At 42.3% G+C, this 20,056-nt stretch overlaps 1 protein-coding gene across 6 annotated transcripts in view; it reads left to right on the forward strand.

Annotated features, from left to right (window-relative positions):
* The window catches only part of map7b (microtubule-associated protein 7b), a 146,455-nt gene that overhangs the window by 102,402 nt on the left and 23,997 nt on the right, over positions 1–20,056 (forward strand). For 4 of the 6 annotated variants that reach the window (XM_043685998.2, XM_043686012.2, XM_043685988.2 and 1 more), the window contains 3 exons: positions 847–995; positions 13,070–13,206; positions 13,418–13,686. In XM_043685998.2, the coding sequence (XP_043541933.1) occupies positions 847–995; positions 13,070–13,206; positions 13,418–13,686 (555 nt within the window). The remainder of the gene's footprint in view (positions 1–846; positions 996–13,069; positions 13,207–13,417; positions 13,687–20,056) is intronic. The other 2 variants (XM_043685993.2, XM_043686016.2) reach the window with 1 other exon arrangement.

Consider the following 20,056-nt stretch of genomic DNA (forward strand, 5'->3'; position numbering starts at 1 on the left):
TAGAAAGCAGGCTACACCACCAGTGCTTCATCCGGAGGCTCACTGAAGATGTTACCTAATATGGTGACACATGTCTGAAAACGAACCTTTCAGCTCAGCGAGCAAACTTACATCCAGAATATCAACCTGAGCTACAAATTTTCTCAACTTGCTAGAAACAGAGGTCAAGGAAAGGAGGAATCAACAGACCAGGTGAACATGAGTAGGGTGGAAATTGGAAGTGAAATTGATAAATATTTCCAATTCCAGACAAGAGAAGGAAGCAGCACCAATGATATTGGTATGTCGGCAGAAGAGTTGTGGGTGGAGAGTGGCATAGGACTGAAACAAGGATGTTCCATGTACCCCACAGAGATAGGAATAACTAGGGCCTTTTCAGGTACCCTTGACCACCCTTCTGACCTGAAGAAAATGAGAGTAGTTTAAAAACAATGAGAACAAGCTCAGCCAGGCAGAGGGGAGTGATGGGTGGGAGTGGTTCAGTCCTTTGTTCCAGGAAGAGGTGGAGAACGCTAAGAACATCCTGGTGGGGGATGGATGTGTAGAGGGAGGCCCCCTTGCCAAAGCTGTCGAAATTAAATAATTTAGTTAGGATGCTTGGTAGAAGAGTCTTTACTTGTGCCATTTCAATACATTCGCTTGTTTCAGTTCAAAGTTGAACCACCTTTTCAGTTCATCCCTTGTATAATATGTTGGTTTTCATATCCCTTTATAGGATAGACAGAAATGGTTTTGGTAGCTCTCTCTTTGCATTTCTTTCAAGCTAATACCACCTGTCTTTTCTTCTTCTCCTCCTCCTTTCTCTTTTTTTCCTTCTTCTTTTATGCACTTCTCATGATACTGCAGTTATCCCAATTTGTCCTCGTTCAGTATCTGCCAGCTCTATTGCCCCACCAACTTGTAAGAATCTTCACAATAGGACGTCTGACTGGTCAAGGTTCATAGTTGGCATACCTGATGTCAGTGGACAGAAGAAATCACCTTATCATCCAAAGGTAAGTGGCTGTATTGCTATATCGTGACTATTTCCATAGTTAACTATTTCCTGTTAAGTAATTTTTGTTTCTTTATAGTCATACAATCCCCACAGTGTGGAAACAGGCCATTCAGCCAAAGCAGTCTGCACTGACCGTCCTGAAGAGATTCACACTCAGACTCAGACCCATACCCTACCCTATCCCTGTAACCCTACATTTCCCATGGCTAATGCACCTAACTTACAGATCTCTGAACTCTGGACAATTTAGCATGCCCAGTCCACCTAACTTCCACATCTTTGGACTGTGGGAGGAAACAGGAGGACCCAGTGAAAGCCATGCAAACATGGGGAGAACATGCAAACTCCACACAGTCAATCGCCTGAGGTTGGAATGGAACACTGGTACCTGTGAGGTAACAGTGCTGACCACTGAGCCCATTACATTTGTACAAGTGTTCAATTCTGTGGGAGCAAAGAATCACTAAATCCTTAAAACACAATCAAAGAAAAAAATGAATTTTGTGCCAAAAAGTTACAGTAAGTTAATTTGGTTTGAAAGTTGGTTTTGAAATTTGTGGGGAAGCAATCAGCATTCATTATTAACTGGGCTTGTGAAAGGTAATCTGATATGTAGAAACAAATAATTTAAAATGCCTTCTCTTGCTTTTCCCATTTACTAAAATTTTTAGAGAGTCGAGTTAAGCTTGTTAAGTATAACTTTCAATTTTGACAGAATCTAGTGGTTAATGACCTGAACTGTAAACCCCTGTATAGTGGAGAAAATGTTCAGTGCTATTGTGTACTTAAGGAAAATTTCTGAAATCACATCATAGTCTTTAGTTGAGCAAGGCATCTTTTTTACTTTTTCTCAAACAAAGTAACACACTACATTCTTACTAATACTGTGCTTTCCTGTATTATCTATGCATACTGAAAAACCTGTACCTTTAATTACCTTAGTCATGAATGATTTATCATTGTCCATGAGAGACACCATCTACTCCCTCAGGCCAACTTGCTTCCAAGCTCGCTTGTTAATTGTTTATTAATAGTTCTCTCTTCAAATACCAACCTTGGTGAATCTGTCTCACTCCTCACCTCAGAAGTAAACAGCTTGGCCCCTCAGCCCTTGCAGACTACTGCACCATCATAAACCTTTGTTTCCTTAGTCCTTGAAGTATTGTCATCTTTCAAATTCATGTCGGTCTTTTCTGTAACTCAAATCATAAGCTTCAGTAAGGTTTCTACTCCTGTCATAGTACTGAAACGTTTCTTAGTGAAAAATGATCAATTTTGTGACTGCGCCAAAGATACGCAATTCCCGCCTTTCTCATCCTGTCTGCAGCAATTGACATGGTTGATCACACTATCTTCCTCCATTACTACTTCACTATTGTCCACTCAGATGGAACTCCAGTCACTTTATTCACTGACTATGATGAGATAAGAAAATCACTTGCAATACCTTCTCTTCCCACTTCTGCAGGTTTACCCATTATGTTTAAATTAAAACCCCAGGTTCTGGACTCCCTCTGCCATTAGGAACATGCTTCCTGCATCTAACTTGTCTAATCCTGTTAGAATTTTACAGGTTTCTATGTGATCTCACCCTCATTCTTCTTGGGTCCTAGTCAATAAAATCCTAACTGATTCAATCTCTCATGTCAGTCCTGCCATCCTGTGCATCAATTTGATAATCTTTGCTACACTCGCTCTATAGCCAGAATATCCTGTCTCAGATAAGGAGACCAAAGCTGCACACTGTTTCAAGTACAGCCTCACCAATGCCCTATATAGTTGCAGCAAGACTCCCTTGTTCCTGTACTCAAATCCTCTCGCTATGAAGGCTAAAGTATAGAATGCCACCTTTATTGCCTGCTCCACCTCTGACTGGTGCATCATAACATCCAGGTCTTACTGAACATTCTCCTCTCTGTGTACAGTCATTCAAGGAATAATCTGCCACATTATTTTTGCTACCAAAGTGGATAACGTCTCATTTATCCACATTCTACTGCATCTGCCATGCATTTGCCCACTCACTCAGCCTATCTAAATAACACTGTAACATCTCTGCATTCTCCTTTCAACTCACCAACCCAGCTTTGTGGCATCTGCAAGTTTTGAGATATTCAATTTAGTTCCCTCATCTAAGTCATTAACACATACTGTGAATTGCTGGGGTCCTGGTACTGATTCTTGCAGCACTATAAGTCATTGCCTGCCATTTATGAAAGTGACCCATTTGTTACTACCATTTCCTGTTTGCTAGCCAATTTTCTATCTATCTCCATACATTATCCCTAATCCCACACACTTTAATTTTACTCGTTCATCTCTGTGAGAGACTGTCAAAAGCCTTCTGAACGTCCAAATAAACCACATTCATTGGCTGCCCTGAATCAACTCTGCCAGTTACAACCTTAAAGCATTCTAGTAGACTTGGCAAGTATGATTTCTCTTTTATAAATCCCACGCTGACTGTGACTGATTCTGCTGCTGTTTTGAGTGTTCTGCTATAAAATCCTTGAAAATAAACCCTAGCATACTCCCCACTACTGATGTCAGAATCACTTTGTCTCTTCTTTTAAATAGTGGATTACATTAGCTACCCTCCAATCTGTAGGAAATGTGCCTGAAGATCTTTGATAATGCATCCAATATTTCTCTGGTCACTTCATCAAATACTCTGGAATGTAGACTAACAAGCCCTGGAGACTTATCAGCCTTCAATCCCAACAGTTTCTCCAACACCATTTCTCTACAAATACAGATTTGTTTCCGTTCCACCCTCTGACTAAACCCTGTGTTCCCTTTCATTTCCATTACATTTTTTTGTGTCCTCCTTTATGCTAATGTAATACCCCGTTTTAAGAAGGGAAGGAGGCAGAAAATGGGAAATTATTAACCACTTAGCCTGACCTCCGATGTTAGATTAAATCCATTGTTAAGGATTAAATTATGGTGTACTTGGAAGTGCATAGTAAAATAGGGCAGAATGGGCATGGCATCGTCAAGGACAGGTAATGCTTGAAAAATCTGTCCGAATTCTTTGAGTAGGTAACGAGCATATTAGGCAAAGGAGAACAATTCAGCATGATCTATTTGGATTTCCAAAAGGCCTTTGACAAAGTGCCGCACAGGAGGCTGCTAAATAAAAGCCCGTAGTGTTAGACGTTAATGGCATGGATAGAGGATTGGCTGACTGGGGAGATAAAAGGGGTCTTTTGTAGGATGGCAGTGCGTGACTGATGGAATTCCATCGGGGTCCATGTTGAGCCCACAACTGTTCACGTTTATTTATTAACGAACTGGACAAAGCAACTGATGAGGGCTGTTACTAAGTTTCCAGGTAAGAGATTGGTGGGGGGATAGGTAGTGTTGATACAGTGGGGACACTGCTAGAGGACTTGGACAGGCTAGAACAGTGGGCACAGAATTGGCAGATGGAACACGATGTGAGCAAATGTGAAGTTATGCACTTTGAGGAAGAATAGAGGTATAGACTATTTTCTAAGCTGGGAAAGGATTTGGAAATCTAAAACAAAGAGACATGGGAGTCCGAATTTAGGCTTCTGTAAAGGATAGCACACACGTTCAGTTGGCAATTAGGAAGGAGGCTCTGGTCAGGCCATATTTAGAACATTGAGTAATTTTGAGTCTCTTATCAAAGAAAGATTTTGATGGCCTTGGGAAAGGACCTGAGAGGTCTGCAAGAGTGATCCCAGGAATGATGGGCTTGTCATATGAGGAGCAGTTGAGAACTCTGGGTCTATATTTGGAGTTTAGACGGATGAGGGATGAATATTATTGAAACTTGCAGAATGCTGAGAAGTCGAGATAAAGTGAAGATGGAGAAGATATTTCCACAAGGAGGAGAGACTAGGAACTCAGGGCAAAGCCTTGGAATGAAGAGGCAACCCTTTAAAACAGATGATTTTCTTCAGCAAGAGGTTGGTGAATCTGTGGAACTCATTGCCGCAGAAGGCTGCGGAGGCCAATCATTGATTGTACTTAAGACAGTGATATGTTTTTGATTAGTAAGGGAATAGAGGGTTGCAGGGAAAAGGCAGGAGCACGGAGCTGAAAAACAGATCAACCGTGATCGAATGGTGGAGCAGACTCGATGGGTCGTATAGCCTAATTCTATTCCTATATCATATGGTTTTTGCCTCGGTCTTAGACTATGAATTTAGTTCGTAAGCCATTTCTTTGTTCTTTGTTTCTGTCTAAGAGACATACATTAGTTTGCACCAATCTTTTTTCTTTGCATACCTAAACAAACCCTTAGTTCTTATGTTCTTTGCAAGTTTACCTGCGTACCTTTTTTCCCTTCGTAATCAATCCCTTGGCCCTCCCCTTAGTAACCTTCCCTCAGTATGCTTTTTTCAATCTAATGTTATCTGTAATTTTGCCTTTGAACCATGGTTTGGTCTCTGTTCTCTTTGCACACTTTCATCAGATAGGAAGAAACAACCTTTTCAGGTCACCCATTTGTTCTAAGAATGTTTGACATTGCGTATCCACTGCCAATCCTCACTGAAATATTTTCCCAATTCATCATAGCCAACTCATGCCTAATGCAGTCATATTTTCACGTTTCTTAAGATTCAGAGACACTATCACTGCAATTCGAGCTCTTATTTCATAGTTATATCTCCTTATGTAATCTATTTACAGAATTGTAGATATTTTCTAACCAACTCTGTTCAGAGATATGATGCATGTCAAGTGGGGCTTGAACCCAGACCCCAGCTCCAAGGTAGTGAAACTCCAACAGAACCACAAGAGGCCATTTTACAGGAGTATGGATATTTTTTAATCAACCTGCTCAGATATTATGACACATCTCTGGAGCAGTTCTAGCCCTGGGGCAGGAGCAGTAGCACTACCGCAAGATCCCTAAAATTGGATCGTACACTGCCAGCAGTGGAGGTGCTATGGTTAGATATTTTCAAATAAGCCTGTGCAGATTTATTATTACATGACCCTGGAGAAAGTGGGGCTTGTGGCCAGGCCTCCTGGCTCAGAAGTTGGGACACTACTACTTTTACTACTACTAAACTACAAGAGCCCATTTTATAGGACCAGTTCAGATGTATCATGAAACATCTCTTAAATCATTTAGTATGTATTATGAAGAGCTGGGATTCAAAACTAATCTTCACGGTATTCCACTAGTCGCTGCCTGCCATTCAGAAAAAAAACGTTTATTCCTACTCCAACCCATGCACTATCCAAGGCTTAGTGTTTGGCTTGGCTAAGCACCATTTCTCTTTCCTTAACTGAATTTCTGTTGTCTTTGTCCAACAGGGAGCTCTAGTTTTGTTTATCCCACCTTCCCTCTTTTGAGGGAATATACCTCATCTGCATGCAAACCATCTCCTCTTTGAAAGTAGCCCATTGTTCAGCTATGTCTTTCCCATAATTCCAGTCTGTGTTCTTGCCCGTTGATTTATCCTTACTTAGAAAATGGTATTGGTCAATCTGTCATCCTAAACTTTTTTGGTTAAATGATCACTGTCCCATAAATGTTCCATCACTTATTAAATAATATACTTGGTGCATCTCATGCCCAGGAACCCAGTGCAGTAGCAGTGCTTCCTTTCTTGGACTTAAACACATGCTCCTGTTGGAAATTTGCTACTCCTGATACCACATTGTTTGGGAAATATATTTACTTCCTTTGCATAATAAACTTCTGTTTTATTTTTGAAACTGAATCTGCAGCATTGCATGTTTGTATTTCAGTAAAAGAACAATAAAACCAGATTTCAGTCTGGGATTTAGTTTTTTTTTAATAGATATTTTTATTAGAAATTTAACATTTTTACAAGTTTACAAAAATAAACAAAACTCTCAGATATAAACATTGATATACAATTAGTTCAAATATACAATAGCCAAAATTTAACAAAAAAAACAAAACAAAAACAAATAAAAAAAAACCAGAAAAGAAAAAAAAAACAAAACTCAACTATCTACTAATCTAACCTACAACTAACCAGAGTGTATATTTAAGTCTCTTACATGCTCGGAATGTGTTAACATCAGATGTAATAAAACCCGTATTTGTGCGGGATTCCTCCCCCGAGGGGCCCCGGACCAGCCAGGTTTGTAATCTCAATTAAATAAAAGCCCTTGTTAGGATAGCCGAAATATCTGTATGTAATTCAAGAAGGGCTGCCATATTTTATAAAATAATTCGGTCTTTCGGTGCACCATATTTGTAAGGAAGTCAAGGGGAATACATTCCATAATTAATCTGTGCCAATTTGAAAATCCAGGGGGGCCCTCAGCCACCCAGTTTACCAAACTATTTTTCCTTGCACAGAAAGAAAGAATAGAAAATAGTCTCTTCCCGTACTTGTCCAGGGAGGGAAAGTTCGAAAAGCCCAAGAGGAGAGATACAGGGTCCACTTTAATTTCCATTCCTAAAATTTCTGTCAGGGTACTTGCTACTTTAGTCCAATATCTATGGATCTTATGACAGGTCCATAAGCAATGTACAAGAGTGCCCACCTCTATTTTGCATTTAGGACACATTGGAGATGCTCCTGCCTTAAATTTTGCCAATCGAACTGGTGCTATATGGGCCCTATGAAGTATCTTCAGCTGGATAGCCTGGGTTCTGTTACAGATAGTAATTCTTCTAGCATTTTCCCAGATATCATTCCACGTTTCTGTAGAGATTTCTAGTCCCAAATCCTGATCCCATGTTTTAAGCAGATTATCCATATCTCCCGATACTTCATCATGTAGTAAGTGATAAATAGTACTGAAGTAAGATACCCCCACTGGTCGTAGGACACTACATTCTCTATCGGATTTATAAAGACTATCTAATAACGTAGTCTTCTTCTGTATATAATCTCGAATTTGGAAGTATCGAAAGAGGTCTCCATTGGATAATTTCTGACGCAGCTGTTCAAAAGACATCAGGAGCCCGTCTTTAAATAGATCTCCTAAACATGAGATACCCCTGGATCTCCAGAGTTTAAAAGTGGCATCTGTTAACCCCGGTTGAAATCCCCATGCTCCCACTATCGGTGCATCGGGGGATGTTTCATGTCAATTGCCCTCATTTTGCCGCATTATATTCCAAGCCTTGATTGTATTTAGTATTATAGGGTTTTTACAGTGATCCGTAATGATTTTCCTCTTGTCTGAGAATAAAAGGTTAATAAGTGGGTATTTTACTTGAGAGGCCTCGATGTCCAACCAGATTGATTGTGGATCAGACAAGACCCAATCAGCTATGTAACTTAATAGGGAACTTAACTGATATTTCCTAAAGTCTGGGAAGTCCAACCCACCCCTTGCCTGTGGAAGCTGTAGCTTCAGCTTAATGAGGGGCCGCCGATGATCCCAGATAAAGGAACCCAGCCAGCCATATAATTTACATAAAGCAGTCCTCGGCAGCATCACCGGAAGCATTCTCATAGGATATAGGAGACTGGGCACGACATTCATTTTGATTAGTGCTATTCTACCCAACCAGGAAATTGGTAGGTCTCCCCATTGCTGGAGGTCCTGCCTTATCCTTTCCAGTAAATGCACAAAATTAGCCTTATACAACTGACCAAATACTGGAGTAATAAAAATGCCTAAATATAAGAAGCCCTCCAGGGACCAGCGAAAGGGGAAAAGGGAACCGTCCGCTAAGCGGGGTATCATAGCAAGGCCACCCATTGGCATAGCCTCCGATTTTGAAAAATTAATTTTATAGCCTGAGAATGCACTAAATGTATTGATAACTTGGATTAGGCGAGGTATGGACATCAAAGGGTTACTGAGGAATAGAAGAACATCATCTGCATAAAGGGTAATTTTATGTTTACCTGTACCAATCCTTGGGGCCACAATATTAGGATCAGCTCGTATAGCTTCTGCTAGTGGTTCAATTATTAGCGTAAATAACAATGGCGAGAGGGGACATCCCTGACGGCAGCCCTACCCACACTGAAGCTATCCGAACCTAATCCATTAGTAACCACAACTGCTTTGGGATCACTATACAATGTTGAGACCCATTTGGTAAACACCTGTCCAACGCCAAACCTCTCCAATGTGTAAAACAAATATGACCATTCGACCAATGCTTTTTCCGCGTCTAATGAAACCACTACTCCTGGTATCTTTCCCTGATGGCAGGATTGAATCGTACTCAAAACCCTTCTAATATTATTGGATGATCTACGGCCCTTAATAAACCCCGTCTGATCCTCCTTTATAATATGTGGCAGTATACTTTTTAGTCTCAGTGCTAACGTTTTAGAGAGGATTTTAAAATCTACATTTAGCAAGGATATTGGTCTGTATGATGTACAATCTTCTGGGTCCTTTCCTTTTTTAAGGATGAGAGATATTTGCCTCTTTAAGCGAAGGCAGGAGACAGCCCTGACTATATGCATAGTTATACATGTCCATAAGTGGACCAGCCAGTATTTCTGTAAATTCTTTATAGAATTCAGCTTGAAAACCATCTGGGCCCGGTGCCTTACCATTTTGAAGGTGCCTAATTGCATCAACTATTTCTTGGGGTGTAAGAGGAGCATTTAGGACCGATACTTGTTCTGGAGTTAGGCCTGGAAAAGTCATATTTTTAAAAAATGACTGCATCCTCTTCATCCTATCTTCACAATCCTGTGATTGAAATAACTCAGAATAAAATTCTCTAAAGATCGCATTAATCTTTTTGTGATCATGAGTCAAAATACCTGTACTTTCCTTGATAGATGTAATAGTCTGAGGGGCCTTTTTTTTCTTTGCAAGAAATGCTAAGTATCTACCCAGTTTGTCGCCATATTCATATAACCTTTGCTTTGCAAATAATATTTCCCTCTTAGCCGTTTGAGTAAGCGTAGTGTTTAGAGCTGTCCTAAGAGCTGTAATCCTTTGCAATTTAATAATAGGTCTATCAGTGTATGCTGTTTCAGCCGCTTTTAAGCGGGCTTCAAGCAGACGCTGTTGTTCTCCCTTTAATTTCTTCTGGGTCGCTGAGTAGGAGATGATCAAGCCTCGCGTGTAAGCTTTGATGGTCTCCCACATCATTGCCGGGTTGCTAGTGTACCTGAATTAATTTCTAGAAAAGTTTTAAATTCTTGAGAGAAGTACTTTACAAATTTACTATCTTTCATTAGGAAGGGGTCCATACGCCAATGCCGAGGGGATGTCCCATTGTTCCTCGCCTTAATTTCCATATATACAGCAGCGTGGTCGGAAATTGCTATACTACCTATTTTACAGGATGATATCGAATTTTAAAAAATCGAGGGGGCAAAAAACATATCAATTCTGGTATGACATTTATGTGGATTAGAGTAGAAAGAAAAATCTCTGCCCTGTGGATGAAGACATCTCCATACATCTTCTAATCCTAATTCTTTGTTCAGATCCATCAATTGTCTAGATCTGGGAGATACTCCTGCAGTACTCTTGGGAATCCAATCTATTTCCGGATCCATAATACAATTAAAGTCTCCCCCTATAATTATATGACGGGCATCAAAAGCCATCAATTTTGAAAAGGCTCCCATTATAAATTTAAAGGGGTGTGCCGGGGGGCAGTACAAATCTAAAATCCCATATTCCTCTCCATTTATGAGGGCTTTAATCAAGATATATCGTCCAGATTCGTCTTTATCTGCTTTAGGATTTTGAAAGGGAAATTCTTCTGAACAAGAATAACAACTCCCCTGTTTTTCGAGCTAAAAGAAGAAAAAAAGGCCTGATCAAATCCGCCCTGTTGTAATTTCAAGTGTTGTTTATCTGACAGGTGTGTCTCCTGTAGGAGAGCTATGTCCATTCTTTCCTCAAGATTTGATAATATTTTCTTCCTCTTGACTGGTGAATTACTCCCCTTGACATTCCAGGTGCACCACTTAACCGACTGATCAACCATAATCCTCTGGGCCAATCAGAGACCCCTCGGGAGGGGGAACCCTATCCAGAACATCCCGAGCGTAGAGCATATAAAATTTACAAAAATAAAACCTCTTTAATACACCCACAACAATACAATAAAAAACTATTTCTAAATTTTAAAAAAATATATAAAACGTATCGAAGTGGAGATTTTCCCCCTTGTTCCCAGGGGGTGTCACTTCCTCTCCAAAAGTCCATCCTATCCTCTCCCAACCAATGCCCCACCCTTGACCCAGGCGCTCCTCAATAAAATGAGGAGAATTCAAATATAATACAAAGCTAGAGTTAACAGTGAGCACCCTACCCCCACCCATACCAACACCTGGCTATATTTGGTAATGTTAATACCATATATAAACATATAACTATAAAATTTCCGCCTCAACAAAGAATAATTAAATATAATAATACAAAATAACAAGGGGAAAACAACCCCGCTCCTCGAGACAGAGGTAAAATTGAATAAGGTAACCACCTCCCCCCACAACATTAACCAAACCATACACGCACGCACATGCACGCACATGCACGCACACGCACGCACGTACGCACACACACATGCACACATACGCGCGTGCGCACACGCACACGCACATACACACACGCCTCATATATAACAGAATAATAAATAAAATAATAACAGAAAAACAACCACAAGGGGGGGGGGGAGAAAATCAAATCCCTCTCCCCACCCCCCATGATAATATTAAACAGTAAGGTAAGAGGAAAAAAAAGGGGGGATATAAACCAAAGCGGGGGGGAAAGGCAGACCAACATCCATTATCTCTTACAGTTTATCTGAGAGAGTCCAAGAATTCCTTAGCCTTTTCTGGTGATCCAAAATTATATACGGATCCTTCATGGTTAAAGCGTAACATCGCTGGGTAGCGTAAGGAGTACTGAATATTTAAGTCCCTTAAACGCTTCTTCGCCTCGTCGAATGCCTTCCTCTTTCGGACCAGAGCTGGGGAAAAGTCCTGAAATAGCATGATCTTGGATCCTTTATAGATCATAGGTTGGGGGTCTTTTCCGAGATTTCTAGAGGCTTCTAGGAGTATCTGCCTCTCCTTATAGCTCTGCAGCCGGAACAGGACAGGGCGCGGGCGCTGGTTCGAGTCGGGCCCGCGTATTGCGACCCGGTAGGCCCATTCCACCCTTACCTGGCCTGATCCAGCTTGCAGATTTAAAAGCTGTGGCAGCCACTGCTCCAGGAACGCTGTAAGCTGGCCTTCCTCTTCCCGTTCGGGAAGGCCCAGCAAACTAATATTTTTTCGACGACCTCGAGAGTCCGGACCTGATCCACGGCCGATTGAGCGGCAGTTTTGGAGGTCGCGGCCTTTAGCTCCGCCCCTCTGACTCGGCGTTCAATTTCTTGGATTTCTCGGTCGTGCTTCTGCAGCGCGGCCGAGAGCGAGTCCCAACGATTTCTGGATTCTGCCATAAAGGCATCGATCTTCGAGTCAAGCTTGGAAATCATTTCTGCAAGGCTTGTTACTGTAGGTAAGTCCCCCGGGCTGGCTGTGGACACCTCTGCTGCAGCTGGAGAGGATGGGGGAGGGGTTCCTGCTTGCTGAGAGCTGCGGGCTCCCTTCCCTTTAGTCATTTTTACTTAGGATTAAATTGTTTAAATGTAATATTACACAACTAATTAAATTACACAACTATTATAAATGATTTGGTGAGCGTGGTAGGGGGTGGGTGACCCACTGTACCCAAGTCTTGGGAGGAGCACTATAGACTCAGTCTTGCTGGGTCGCCGCCATCTCGGATCCCCTCAGTCTGGGATTTTAGTTGTTCACTATATTAATGTCACCTGGGATCATCACAACCCAATTAGAAATCAACCTTGGGCTTTTGATAGCTGTAATCTGTCAAAAGTATTTTGTTAGTGAATGTTCCTTACCATGTTTTTTGTTTGCATCTCTATTGGGGTTGGGTTTGAAACAAACAATGTAGTAGACTAGAAAGATTGAAAGTGTAAAATTGTTGCAGAAAACTAATCATTAAAGTTGAAAGTACTGGAGATGTATTGGTTATCATGAACTGAAGTATTATACATATCTAACAAAGTATATGGATTGATAGATTACGTATGCCAGTATGTTTTTTTGAGCACCATCACATTGGTAGTAATAAAATGAATTTGGACTGGACTTGTCCTAGGTTGACAAAAATGAAAAAGAGAGAGAAAATGAAAGGGAGAAGAATGCACTTGTAGCTTTAACCGCGAATGCAACAGTGAAAAAGTCAAATTCTCCTTTAATCGTGAAACATAAGTCACCAGTGCCATCCACAGTCCGGTAAGGCAGACATCTTATTCTAGAAATGTAAACTTCTAGAAATGCATAGAATTGTAAACTTCTGAAATTAAGTGATTTTGATGTATTTATTCCATAGTTTGAAATGAAACCTGAATGAAGAATGTATAAGGGAAACATAATTTTTAATTACTTTGTCCCTGTCTTTATGACTTGCTTTGTTTTTACTGTATTGTACAACTTTTTTGAATAGATCATCAACGAAAGTATCAACTTCTGCAGTGAATGAGAAACCTTTTGATTCACCACCTGACTCAGTAAAGAGTTCATTAAACCTGCAACTACCTTCTCCAGGAAATGTTGGCCCAGTCAAAACTTCTGAGAGTGAGAAAAAGGATCAAGAGAAAGAAGGACTACAAGATGAAGAAAATGCAGATAAGCAGCTCCCTGTCTCCCCTCCAACAGCATCAGTTAAGCAGCCCATGTCTGTTGAAGAGTCTGCTACAAAACCAGAGTGTAAAGGTATTGATGAAAGGAAAAAGATTAGCAAGGATTAAATATGGACCCATTACAGGTGGGGACAGGAGAATTTGTAATGGAGAACAGAGATGGCAGAGAAACTAAACAGTTATTTTTCGCCTGTCTTCATGTAAGAAGATACAGAAAACCCCTCAAATACTAGGGGACCAAGGGACTTGTGTAACTCAAGAGCAAAAACAAGTTAGTATTTGTAAAGAGCTAGTACTGGGAAAATTAGCTGGATTGAGAGTTGATAAATCTGAATCAGATGAGCTTTATCAATGCTGAAGAAAGTAGCAAGGGAGATGGTGGATACATTGGTATTTAATGTTTGTAACTCTATGGATTTTAAAAAGGTTCCTCCTGACTGGTCAATAGTAAATGTAACCCCACATTTTAAAGGGAGAATGGAGAGTTGTCGACCTGTTAGCTTGATGTCCACAGCAAAAGAAAATCTATTTGAAGAGGATGCAATAACTGAACATTTGGAAAGAATGGCAAAATTAGGCTGAGTCAACCTAGATTTATGAAAGTGAAATTAATATTTGACAAAATTGGAGTATTTTTGAGGTTGCTTGGAGCTATAGGCTCTTATTCCTGTAGTTCCTGGTCCATTGGGCTTTTTTAGAATATAGAACATAGAAAAGTACAGCACAGAACAGGCCCTTTGGCCCAGGATGTTGTGCCGAGGTTTAATCCTAATGTAAAAAATAATAACTTAACCTACACACCCCTCAACTCCCTGCTCTCCATGTACTTGTCCAGCAGTTGCTTAAATGTCCCTAATGACTCTGCTTCCACCACCACCGCTGGCAACGCATTCCATGCATTCACAACTCTCTGCGTAAAGAACCTACCTCTAACGTCTCCTCTATACCTTTCCCCTAATATCTTAAAACTGTGACCCCTTGTACTCGTTAATCCTGTCCTGGGGAAAAGTCTCTGGCTGTTGACTCTATATATTCCTCTCATTATCTTGTATACCTTGATCAGGTCTTCTCTTTTTCCTCCTCCTCTCCAGAGAAAAGTCCGAGCTTTATCAACCTTTCTTCATAAGGCAAGCCCTCCAGTTCAGGCAGCATCCTGCTAAACCTTCTTCACATTCTCTCCAAATTCTCTATCTTTTCTATAGTAGGGTGACCAGAACTGTACACAATATTCCAAGTGTGGTCTCACCAGGGACTTGTAGAGCTGTAGCAAAACCTCACGGCTCTTAAACTCGATCCCCCTGTTAATGAAAGCCAAAACACCATATGCTTTCTTAACAACCCTATCCATTTGGGTGGCAACTTTCAGGGATCTATGTACTTGTACACCCAGATCCGTCTGTTCCTCCACACTATCAAGAATCCTGTCTTTAATCCTATATTCAGCATTCCAGTTCGGCCTTCCAAAATGCATCATTTCGCATTTATCCAGGTTGAACTCCATCTGCCATTTCTCAGCCCAGCTCTGCATCCTGTCTGTCGTGATGCAGCCTGTAATAGCCCTCAATACTATCGACGACACCTGCAACCTTTGTGTCATTTGCATATTTACTAACCCACTCCTCCACTTCCTCATTCAAGTCATTTATAAAAACTACGAAGAGCAGAGGCCCAAGAACAGAGCCCTGCGGGACCCCACTCAACACTGACCTCCAGGCAGAATACTTTCCATCTACAACCACTCTCTGCCTTCTGTCAGTCAACCAATTCTGAATCCTGAAGAAGGGCTCATGCCCGAAACGTTAATTCTCTTGCTCCTCGGATGCTGCCTGACTTGCGCTTTTCCAGCAACACATTTTCAGCTCTGAATCCAAATAGCCAAATCTCCCTGTATCCCATATTTCCTGACTTTATGAATGAGCCTACCATGGAGAACCTTTATCAAATGCCTTGCTGAACTCCATATACACCACATCCACTGCTTGATCTTCGATCTGTCTTGTCACCTCCTCAAAGATTTGTGAGGCATGACTTGCCCCTCACAAAGCCATGCTGACTGCCTTTAATCACGCTATGATTTGCCAAATAGTCATAAATCGTATCCCTCAGAATTCTTTCCAAAACTTTGCTGACCACAGACGTAAGACTGACTGGTCTGTAATTGCCAGGGATTTCCCTATTACCCTTCTTGAAAAGAGGAACAACATTTGCCTCCTTCCAATCCTCCAGTGCGACACTCATGGAGAGTGAGGAGGCAAAGATCTTCGCCAGCGGCTTAGCAACCTCCTTTCGCTTCCCGGAGCAGCCTAGGATAAATCTGGTCTGGCCCTGGGGAATTATCAATCTTAATGTTTTCCAAAATTTCCAGCACATCAACTTTATCAGTCTTGATCTGGTCAAGCCAGTATCCTAGCTCCTCAGAGTTCTCATTCACAACAAGGTCCTTTTCCTTAGGCTTTCTATAGGTATGTCAGGAATAAAAGAATGACTAGGGTAGGAATAGGTCCAGTCAAGGATAGTAGTGGGAAGTTGCGTGTGGAGGCTGAAGAGATTGGGGAGACACTGAATGAATACTTTTCGTCAGTATTCAATCAGGAACAGGACATTGTTGTCAATGTGAATACTGAGTCACAATTAAGTAGAATGGATGGCTTTGAGGTATGTAGAGAAGAGGTATTGGAAATTCTGGAAAGGGTGAAAATAGATAAGTCCCCTGGGCCTGATGGCATTTATCCTAGGATTCTCTGGGAAGCAAGGGAGGAGATTGCAGAGCCATTGGCCTTGATTTTTATGTCCTCGTTGTCTACAGGAGTAGTGCCAGAAGATTGGAGGCTAGCAAATGTGGTTCCCTTGTTCAAGAAGGGGAGTAGGGATAACCCTAGTAACTATAGGCCGGTGAGTCTCACTTCTGTTGTGGTCAAAGTCTTAGAGAGAATTGTAAGGGATAGGATTTATGAACATCTGGATAGGAATAATGTGATCAAGGATAGTCAGCATGGTTTTGTGAAGGGCAGGTCGTGCCTCACAAACCTTATTGAATTCTTTGAGAAGGTGACTAAGGAGGTGGACGAGGGGAAAGCAGTAGATGTGGTGTATATGGATTTTAGTAAGGCGTGTGATAAGGTTCCCCATGGTAGACTACTGCAAACAATACGGAGGTATGGCATTGAGGGTGAGTTGGAGGTTTGGATTAGGAGTTGGCTGGCTGGAAGAAAACAGAGGGTAGTAGTTGATGGCATCTTGGAGTGCTGTCACTAGCGGTGTTCCGCAAGGATCTGTTTTGGGACCATTGCTGTTTGTCATTTTTATAAATGACCTGGAGGAGGGGTTAGAAGGTTGGGTGAGCAAGTTTGCGGATGATACGAAAGTCGGAGGAGTTGTAGACAGTGAGGAAGGATGTGGCAGGTTACAGCGGGATATAGATAAGCTGCAGAACTGGGCAGAAAGGTGGCAAATGGAGTTCAATGTAGCTAAGTGTGAGGTGATTCACTTTGGTAAGAGTAATAAAAAGATGGGGTACTGGGCTAACGATCGGATACTTGGTAGTGTGGATGAGCAGAGGGATCTTGGTGTCCATGTACACAAATCTTTGAAAGTTGCCACCCAGGTAAATAGTGCGGTGAAGAAGGCATATGGCGTACTGGCTTTTATTGGTAGAGGAATTGAGTTCCGGAGTACTGACATCATGTTGCAGTTGTATAAGACTCTGGTGCGGCCCCATCTGGAGTATTGTGTGCAGTTTTGGTTGCCATACTATAGGAAGGATGTGGAGGCACTGGAACGGGTGCAGAGGAGGTTTACCAGGATGTTGCCTGATATGGTAGAAAGATCGTATGAGGAAAGGCTGAGGCACTTGGGGTTGTTTTCATTGGAGAAAAGGAGGTTTAGGGGTGACTTGATAGAGGTGTATAAGATGATTAGGGGTTTAGATAGGGTCGACAGTGAGAATCTTTTTCCACGTATGGAGTCAGCTATTACAAGGGGGCATAGCTTTAAATTAAGGGGGGGGGTAGGTTCTTTACTCAGCGAGTCGTGAGTTCATGGAATGCCCTGCCAGTAGCAGTGGTGGACTCTCCCTCATTATGGGCTTTAAGCGGGCATTGGATAGGCATATGGAGGATAGTGGGCTAGTGTAGGTTAGGTGGGCTTGGATCGACGCAACATCGAGAACCGAAGGGCCCGTACTGCGCTGTATTCTTCTATGTTCTATGTTCTATAAAACTGAAGCAAGATGCTCATTTAGGGCTTCCCCTATCTGTTCAGACTCCACGCACAAGTTCCCTACGCTATCCTTGATTGGCCATTCCTTCTCCCCTGATCATTCTGTTATTCCTCACATGTGTAAAATGTCTTTGGGTTCTCCCTAATCCTATTTGCCAAGCCTTTTTCGTGCCCCTCCTGGCTCTCCGTCCATTCCTGAGCTCCTTTCTAGCAAGCCTGTAATCCTCTAAAGCTGTGCTAGATCCTTGCTTCATCCACTTTACATAAGCTGCCTTCTTGCTTTTGACGAGAAGCTCCTCTGTTCTCGTCATCCAAGATTCCTTAATCTTTCCCCTTCTTACCTGTCTCAGAGGAATAAATGCGTGCATCACTCTCAACAACTGCTCCTTAAACAGTCTCCACATATCTGCTGTGCCCTTTCTGTGGAACAATTGTTCCCAGTCTGTACTTCCCAACTCCTGTCTGATAGCGTCATAATTTCCTTTTCCCCAATTAAATATCTTCCCTCAGTAACTGCTCCTTTCCCTCTCTCAGGCTATGTTAAATGTTAGGCAGTTGTGATCACTATCACCAAAGTGTTCTCCCACCATGAGATCTGACACCTGTCCTGGCTCATTGCCAAGCACCAAATCTAAAATGGCCTCTCCCCTCGGTCTGTCTACATACTGAATAAGGAAACCCTCCTGAACACCTGACAAAAACTGCTCCATCCAAACCATCTGCACTTAGGAGGTTCCAGTCGATATTGGGAAAGTTGAAATCACCCGTAACTACAACACTGCTACCTTTGCATTTTTCCAGAATCTGCCCGCCTATGCGTTCTTCAATCTCTCTACTGTAGTCACTTACCACTAGCGCTTTTCTATTCTCCCCTTTCCCTTCTGAGCCACAGTGCCAGGCTCAATGTCAGGTGGTCTGTAGAAAGCCCCCAGTGAGGTGGCTGCTCCCTTGCTGTTCCTGACTTCCACCCGTACTGACTCAGCAGACAGACCTTCCTCAACAACCTTTTGTTTCTGTAGCTGTGATGCACTCTGATTAGTAATGCTACACCCCGCTACTCGTTTTCCACCCTCCGTTCTTTTTAAACGTTCTAAACCCTAGAACATCAAGCAACCATTCCTGCCCCTATGATACCCACGTCTCCGTTATGGCCACAACATTATATCCCCAAGTACTGATCCATGGTGTAAGTTCATCACTCTTATTTCTGACACTCTGCATTGAAGCAGATACACTTTAACCAATCCCTCTGTTTCATCACATAAGAAACCTTCCCGATAGATTCACTACCTTCTGTCACTGCCCCATCTGCAAATGTCCCACTCTCAGATATGTGGCTCTGATTCCCACCTCCCACCAATCAAGTTAAAACCCTCCCGAATTACACGAGCAATCTCCAACCCAGGACATTTGTGCACCTCCAGTTCAGGTGTAACCTGTCCTTCGTGTACGGGTCCCACCTTCCCAGAAGGTATCTCAATGATCTAGGTATCTGAAGCCCTCTCTCCTGCACCAGCCTCGCAGCCACGTGTTAAGCTACATTCGCTGACTGTGTTCCTCACCTCACTATCTCATGGCACAGGTAGCAAACCTGAGATCACCACTCTACTCTTCCTGCTCTTCAGATTCCAACCTAACTGACTGTAGTCACTTTTCAGATCCTGAATCCCTTTCCTGGCTATATCATTGGTGCCAATATGTATCCCAATTTCTGGCTGCTCCCCCTCCCCCTTCAGAATCCTGTAAACCCAATTGGTGACATCCTGGACCCTGGCACCAGGGTGGCAAAAATACCTTCCAGGAATCCTGTTCCTGACCACAAAATCTCCTGTCAGTCTGTCTAACTATTGAGTCCCCTACGACTAGCGCTTTTCTATTCTCCCCTTTCCCTTCTGAGCCACAGTGCCAGGCTCAATGTCAGATACCTGACAACTATGGCTTTCCCCTGATAGGCTATCCCTACCAGCAGTATCCAAAATGGTATACTTGTTGCTGAGGGGAATGATCACAGGGATCTCTGCTCTGACTGTCTGTTCCCTTTCCTCCCCCTGACTGTAACCCAGCTGTCCTTATCCTGTGTCTGGGAGTACAATCCCTCAATTTCTCCCTCAGCCTCCCGGATGATCCGAAGTTCATCCAGCTCCAGCTCCAGCTCCAGTTCCCTAACTTGGTTTTCAAGGAGCTGGAGTTGGGTGCACTTCCCACAGATGTAGTTGACCGAGACA

The sequence above is a fragment of the Chiloscyllium plagiosum genome, unplaced genomic scaffold (assembly GCF_037043375.1).
Source record: "Chiloscyllium plagiosum isolate Xiang-an unplaced genomic scaffold, Cpla_swu_hap1 HiC_scaffold_3, whole genome shotgun sequence".
Taxonomy (NCBI): Eukaryota; Metazoa; Chordata; class Chondrichthyes; order Orectolobiformes; family Hemiscylliidae; genus Chiloscyllium; species Chiloscyllium plagiosum.